Raw genomic sequence first — 7,161 nt, forward strand, 5'->3', positions numbered from 1 at the left:
TTAGCGGCGTCAGTCATTGTGCGTATTGTGCCACGCGGCGTGGGTTCGATTCCCGCTCCAGTCGGTGGAAACTTTTGGTCAAACGAAAAATTCATCACTGGGCTACTGGGTGTTCTGTATTGTCCGTTGTCTAATGTTCGTGATTGTTCAGAGTCTGTGCAGCCTTTGGCTGAAGACGGTGCAAATAGTATTTAATTGTCTTTTATATCAACCCGAGAAGAGTCTTAAACTTGATGGTTTTCATTAGCAATTTTCATTGAAACTCAAAAAATTAGGCAAAAATTGTATGGAATTTACTTTAAAATAACATAACCGCTGTTAGAAATCAAATCGAATTTGTATTTTAGATCAGTGGTGGAAAAGTTCGCATCACAAAGCAGCTCACGAGTGTATACCAATGCATAACAAACATCACAGAGTCGGGAACTGGCTAGGTGTGAGTAAGTCCGCACCCGTGTGCTCGGGAGGACATGTTAAAAGAAGAAGCAACAATATCGGGAACGTTTACTCGCGAGTAATCGTGATTCGCGAGCAAGGAGTGATTTATTATGGTTTTGACAGACAAATTAATTGTATAACAGTAAACTACCAGTTTGTAGTCACAAACCCTTGGAAACCATAAATCTCGGAGAGGAAGCAGCTTTTTTTCCAAAAGCACAATATGACTCCGAACAGCTCCGAACACGTTCGCGAATCACTTTTAGCTTCGGTTACTCTGGAGCACGATGCACAGATGCGAGTAAACCAACGCTCTGACGCTCGGGAGCGTTTGGTTTTGTTTTTGTTCCGGTTCATCGGAAATCTTCGCCACTTACCATCACTGTTTTAGATTTGAAACCATAAATTTAAAAAATAATTCATTGCATTGTGTTTCATTTTTTTTCACTACTTGGGGGGGGGTCTTGATCGGGGGGCCGGGGCATTTGCCCCCTTGGCACCCCCTCCCAAATCCGGGCCTGGGCCATACGACCTTATGCCAAACAACTTTAAGCCAAACAGAGTACAATCGTTATTCCTGGTTGACTTCTAGTGTTTTCTCGTGGAAGTGCAGGGGACTCAACGGCTGTAAGTGAGTAACACGTCAACATTTCCTCCCATCATAAATTGACCTGTATTCGGACGCAGTCTGCCGGTATTGTTTAATACAAAGAATGGGAACTACAACACTTGCACATAAAGGGTGCAACTTATCTCAAGTAGCATCCGTTGGTTCGGTGTGTTCAATAAAATGAGCGGTGAATGGAGTATGAGCAGTGACTGTCGTCCTTACGGTACCGTCAAACGGGGCTTCTTTTGACATTATTTCCACATTCTTTAACATTGAGGATTTGTAACTCTTAGAATTATGGATAGATGTTGATATTTTTTGCCTATATTTAAGTTGTATATGTACGTAATCAATGTGCAAAATATGAGGCAAATCCATCAAGAAATAAAAAAAATGCTTGAATAGCGAAAAAGGTGTGTCCTTCAAGACAAAAAAGGGGCTACTTTGAACATTTTCACAATTTGCTAATGAAATGATTTTTCCTTATAACTTTCAAACTGATTGAATAGATTGTCGTTCACTGTGATGTTATTGAACGTTTTTCATTGATAAACTTTATGTAGAAAATTGCAAAGCTAGAATCAATTACACATATATAACAGATTTCAACGAAACATGCCATTCACTATTCTCAATTTGCAGTATGAAACTTAAATTTTCAACTTCCTCTTAAATGGAACTATCAGTTACGAATGTTAGATTTTAAAGTTGACATAAACGAACGACGTAACTACTAAGTACTGCGATGATAAATGAGTTATGTACAAAAACTCTTTTTTTTCTATTCTTACTGTTATATGAACGATATGTTGAAGGATCACATTAATACCGGTAAATAATTTAATACCATTAAGTAATTTTCATTAAAAACGCAATCTATGAAGTAAAGTTTAGCAAGATCGTAAAGAAGTAAGTTTGCTTTTGTAATATGCTTTTAGCTTCTTAGCAGTTTAGAGCTAGCTTAAGAGTAGTTTAATTTAACCATTTGAAGGCTGCAACTGTTCTGTACTACAAATTCATTTAAAATATGACGAATAATAGTTTTTTAGAGATTATGTTGTAAATTTGGCATTGGTACGTATTGAAATATGTGTGTTTTATGTCTATTCACTTTTACAAACATTTATTTTATTTTTTTGTTATGTTGTAAAATACAGAAACCAAAACATTATAATAAAATAAAAGTCGCAAAAATAAGACCTTTGATCAATTATTTTAATTAAACAACAACTTTAAGCAAAACAAATCACAAGATTTTCATGAAACATGACGATTTGATAGTTTTGTGATGCTCCCAATAAGTTTCCACGACATGAGTAAAATTCAAACAATGTTTGTATAGCCAATGTTTTATACCTTGTGAATATTTATTCGGGCTTTTTTTAAATGTTTTCTTGTTTATCCTGTTATTGTTGATGTTGTTCCAAGAAAACAATCATGCCTAGTGGTAGAGCGTATATTGGTTGATAAAAGTGCTGAAGACACAAAATTTCTCAGATTAATATTTACGCTGGTAATAAATACAAACGGTGAGTGTCCAAAGTAGTCCCTGGAATCAAAAGTAGTCCCGTCCGACGGTATCATGTTTATCTTTTTTTCAGTAAATCTTCTTTTTTTCCTAAGAGTGGAAAGTGCTGAGCCTGCGATACTTTGAGCAAGTTCCTAACAAGGTTCTTTTTGACAAAATCTATGCCTACGTTAGTAAGTTCCTAGTGAGAACATTACAGATTCCTGTAAACATTTTTCTCCTGATTTATCCTTTTCCAATTAAGAATACAAAAAAATCTCGATGGATTCTTTTATTGAGATATTATTGAATAATTCTTGGGGATGTTAGTATGGTGTGAAAAATTCACTTCGTTCATAAAAGTGCGTTACGCTTCAAAGAGGAGAGGAAGTTCACATGACGCTTACAAACAAAAAATGAGACATAGGCGAGAGAATGGTTGATCAAATTTTGAGTGAAATGATTTCTGGATGTTTCTAAGACAGATCAGAGAGGTTATTTATCGAAACATTTTTTTTATTTCCGACAAAGCATAGTTTTTGCCATTTCTGGAATATACCTAAAACGAATGTCACCAATGCATTACATTATTCTTAACAGATTTTAGATAATATCTCTACTGAATTTCTCGATAATTATTTAGTGGATTTAATTTGAAACTTTCGTGGAGTTCTTTTCATAAAATTGATAGTTTTAGTCAAATCTTTTGGAAGGAAGTAGTTTACTAAAATCAAGAACCTGACCAGCAATTCACAGATTTTTTTCGAAACTGATCGTCAAAAGCCGAGTATCAAACTATAATACTTTTCTTACGCCTTTTATCATAGCTTATTTGTGTTTGAAACAATCTAAGAATAAAGAGTGGTCAATTCGGTTTGTATAAGGAAAATTATGGGGATCCTTTCCTCAGATGACTCATTTTAATATGGGAAACAAACAAATTGTAAAATTCTTATTCTCGAATTTTTCATTTGAAGCTTATGTGAAAGTTTGAGACGATTTTTTATCATAGATGGCGCTGTAGTCGATAAATTTCTTTCATTATTGATTTGAAGATTCGCCAATAAATTAAGAAAAGGCTGTAGCGATCCGGATTTTTTTTTTGTTAAAGCCTGGTTTGCTACTGAAAAAAATCACTAAAGAAATTTCTCGTCGATTCCTTGCAGAAATTTTCTACAGCGACACCCATTTGAACTGACATTTCTTTGCAACTGCGTACTGCGATAAGAAAAAAAGCGTATTCTTGATCAATTCCTTGCAGGAATTTCCCATGCATTAAGATAGGCCGAGATATTACTTGTCAGCAGCGAATCAGGCTTAAGGCTCAAGAATCCATCATTCAATCATCAGCAACCATCAAAAACGAAAAACCAGTTTTTTCGTTCAAATTTAAAGAAATCCCCATGAAAATTTATCATCGCAATCCAGATAGCAAGTGTAATGCAATGATAGATTTTCTTGAACATTGCTTAAATTTTGAGCAACAAAACTGGTTTTGAAAATTTATAAAACGATTATGGTTATTTTCCTCTTAAGACACAAAAAAGTTATATCAGGGGGACACTATTATTGGATAAACACTTTTACTGGATCAGCAACCCTATAGTTTTTTTTAATAGGCCCTTTTGATGGCATAAACACATTTTTTTACATTACGATTTCAGTTACCCTTGCTTCAGTAAACGTATTCAAAAGGAGACCTAGTGTCACCTATTTTTGCATACACTTTATAAGACATATAATTGGAATCATGAAATGTTAAATATTTTTAACGTAATTTAGATGTTCATCGTGATGTTTGATCTTGCAAAACATGTTTATTTGAGAGAGAACGTGCAAAAATTTTATCAAAATTTGATTTCCTTGCAGAGTTATAGCCGCATTAAGGAGAAGGATCAAGTTTCCCCTATACGGGACCGAGATTACTTTCCTCAGATCATTATGGGCCACCGCAGTGACTAATTTTACTCATCCTGACCCTATATAGCGTTGAAATAGAATAATTAATGCCTAATGAAATAATATTAAATCATTTATTTCCTATAACAATTTTAAATGCCCCGCCAAAGAATCAATTACATCGCATGAATCAGGTCCAAGCCCCAAAACCGTCTCCGTCCCACTGCTGACCTGAGTTCTACCGGCATCTCTGACTATCTCGGCCACAACGTGTTTGCTCCTGGCCCTCCTAGCTATTTCATCCATCTCTTCCAAACTTTCCACCTTGACAACGATCTTCGGTTGTCCATCGCTTAGCCACAAGTTCAGTTTTGCCTGATTAACACTGGCCGACCGGATGTAGCACATAACGGCAGCGTGGGCACATTGGGAGGCGATTTTACCCTTCCTTAATCCTAAATCTGAACGAACGACTAGCACCATCTTTGTTGGACCAGCAACGGTTGATATTAATTTCCTAAGCACGGTCATCATTGTTTTTTTTCGTACTTCTGCCGCTGCTTTTCCGTATAGTCTTGCATGCAGGTTTTGAAATCTTTGACTACGTCCTGACACTTCCGCCAGTCTCCGGTTTCGGCAATGCACTCCTGAAACGGATGAAACAGGTCATGAATGGAAAGATAAAATTGAATGGAAGAATTCAAATAACCTGAACTTTGTAATGAAGATTGATACAGCCGGTTTTCAATAGCATCTGTTCAACTGGATCTACGGAGTCACTCATTGTAACTGTGTTTATTTTTACTTCAGTTTAACTGTCCTTTTGCATTTCACTGCAGAATAACGGTACAGTTTGTAAGGAGGCGAGATTATGAATGAAATATAGCGTATTCGGGATACAATTACATCATGCACCGCCGGATCATAACAAAAGCGCGTCGCGAGGAGACTGTCACCACCATAACGCTAGAACCGTTATATTTGAGACGGGCCTCTTCGGTCAAAAAATTCACCACTTGGGTGCACACTCAAATAAAAATAGTAATCGAAATTAAAAAAAAAGTGGAAGAGAGGCGTCAATGTCAAAATTGGAACAGCGGCGAACTGCCAGTTCCATACACTCAGGCAAATAAATTAACGAATTTCATAAATTTTCCCTTATGAAGCGTTGAAAAATCTATAAAAACCTATTTCAGAAGGCTAATATGGATTTCATACCGTTGAAATGATAATCATAATTGATAACATAGTTAATTATAATGAACATTCACAAATTTCATTGCGCGCCTTATGATTTCCATTGATGTCATTAGTCATATCCTTAATGATACCATCATTCATAAGGCTATTAAGGATTTCATATTGGTCCAATGAAAACCATAATTGCGAAGCATGTTATACCTCATTAACGTATATCAATTTCATTAAGCCACCTTATGAAGCACATAGCTCTCATTAGTGTGAAAGGTTGTTATTATGAAAATTTACAAATGGAAGCAATAATTGGACGCTGATTGCGGATTCATTTACTGAAACTATTACTATTTTTTGAATATTTTAAAAGGTAATAAGTTGGTAATTTTTCAGATAGTTTGAATTAATACGGAATTGAATTTTCAGGTAGAATTCCATAGATAGAACAGTCATTCGACTGAAGAACAGCGTGATCGTTGACATCCCACATACTGCAGTCCACTTTTTAGAAGTCTAGTTATAGGGAAGGAAGTTCGGAAATCGAAAAATAAAAAAAAACAAAGGAACGTATATACAGATTAATAAAAAGAAAGTAATGATTCAATTCAATTGCATATTACATTAAAATCTATTTTGTTTTAGAAAAGGTTTAACCAACGTTTAGAAATCGAGTTTTCATTTTTCGCCGCGTCACTGCTCGATAAGCAATAGTACCATAATATGGTACTATATGATTGTACTTTACTGCATAATACGCATATTATTATTGTAAATCGAGTAGCAACACGACAAAGTAGGTGGAAATTCGATTTCTACACGTTAGGTAATCAATAACCTAATATAAATTAAATGAACGCATTGGATATTCTGTTAATATTCAAAATGAAATACAGGGGATAGGCAAAATGATTGAGATAGGCAAAATTTTGCCCAAATTCAAATGCTTATAACTTTATGAAAAATGAATGAAATTGGATGCATCTGGAAGCAGTGGGGCCCAGATAGCCGTAGCGGTAAACGCGCAGCTATTCAGCTAGACCAAGCTGAGGGTCGTGGGTTCGAATCCCACCGGTCGAGGATCTTTTCGGGTTGGAAATTTTCTCGACTTCCCAGGGCATAGAGTATCATCGTACCTGCCACACGATATACGCATGCAAAAATGGTCATTGGCATAGTAAGCTCTCAGTTAATAACTGTGGAAGTGCTCACAAGAACACTAAGCTGAGAAGCAGGCTCTGTCCCAGTGGGGACGTAACGCCAGAAAGAAGAAGAAGAAGAAGAAGAAGGAAGCAGTCGACGGCAAATTTGGTCCAGTTTTAGGAACTTCCGGCCACATCCCCCAGGACACCTGGAACCTACTATAAAGTGGTTATGGCAGCCGGTGATGCTTCGGAAAGCATAACCTTTGAAAATAATGAAGTTTGATGCCCATATTGATATGGTTCCGGATATGTTCCTAATTGACCACTTCCCCCAGGGCACCTGGAACGTTCTATAGAGTGGTATGTGCATC

At 36.2% G+C, this 7,161-nt stretch overlaps 2 protein-coding genes across 2 annotated transcripts; both read right to left on the bottom strand.

Annotated features, from left to right (window-relative positions):
- Nucleotides 1-4,572: 4,572 nt before the first annotated feature.
- On the bottom strand, nt 4,573-5,347 carry LOC5570164 (probable peptidyl-tRNA hydrolase 2). Its single transcript, XM_021851515.1, has 2 exons — nt 5,164-5,347; nt 4,573-5,101 (listed from the first exon to the last, which is right to left on the bottom strand). The coding sequence occupies exon 2, from the start codon at nt 4,986-4,988 to the stop codon at nt 4,596-4,598; it is 393 nt and encodes a 130-aa protein (XP_021707207.1). The 5' UTR covers nt 4,989-5,101; nt 5,164-5,347; the 3' UTR covers nt 4,573-4,595.
- On the bottom strand, nt 4,712-5,260 carry LOC5570178 (cytochrome c oxidase assembly factor 4 homolog, mitochondrial). The gene is made up of 2 exons (XM_001658917.2): nt 5,164-5,260; nt 4,712-5,101 (listed from the first exon to the last, which is right to left on the bottom strand). The coding sequence occupies exons 1-2, from the start codon at nt 5,236-5,238 to the stop codon at nt 4,985-4,987; spliced, it is 192 nt and encodes a 63-aa protein (XP_001658967.2). The 5' UTR covers nt 5,239-5,260; the 3' UTR covers nt 4,712-4,984.
- Nucleotides 5,348-7,161: the final 1,814 nt, after the last annotated feature.

The sequence above is a fragment of the Aedes aegypti genome, chromosome 3 (genome assembly GCF_002204515.2).
Source record: "Aedes aegypti strain LVP_AGWG chromosome 3, AaegL5.0 Primary Assembly, whole genome shotgun sequence".
In the NCBI taxonomy this organism is placed as follows: Eukaryota; Metazoa; Arthropoda; class Insecta; order Diptera; family Culicidae; genus Aedes; species Aedes aegypti.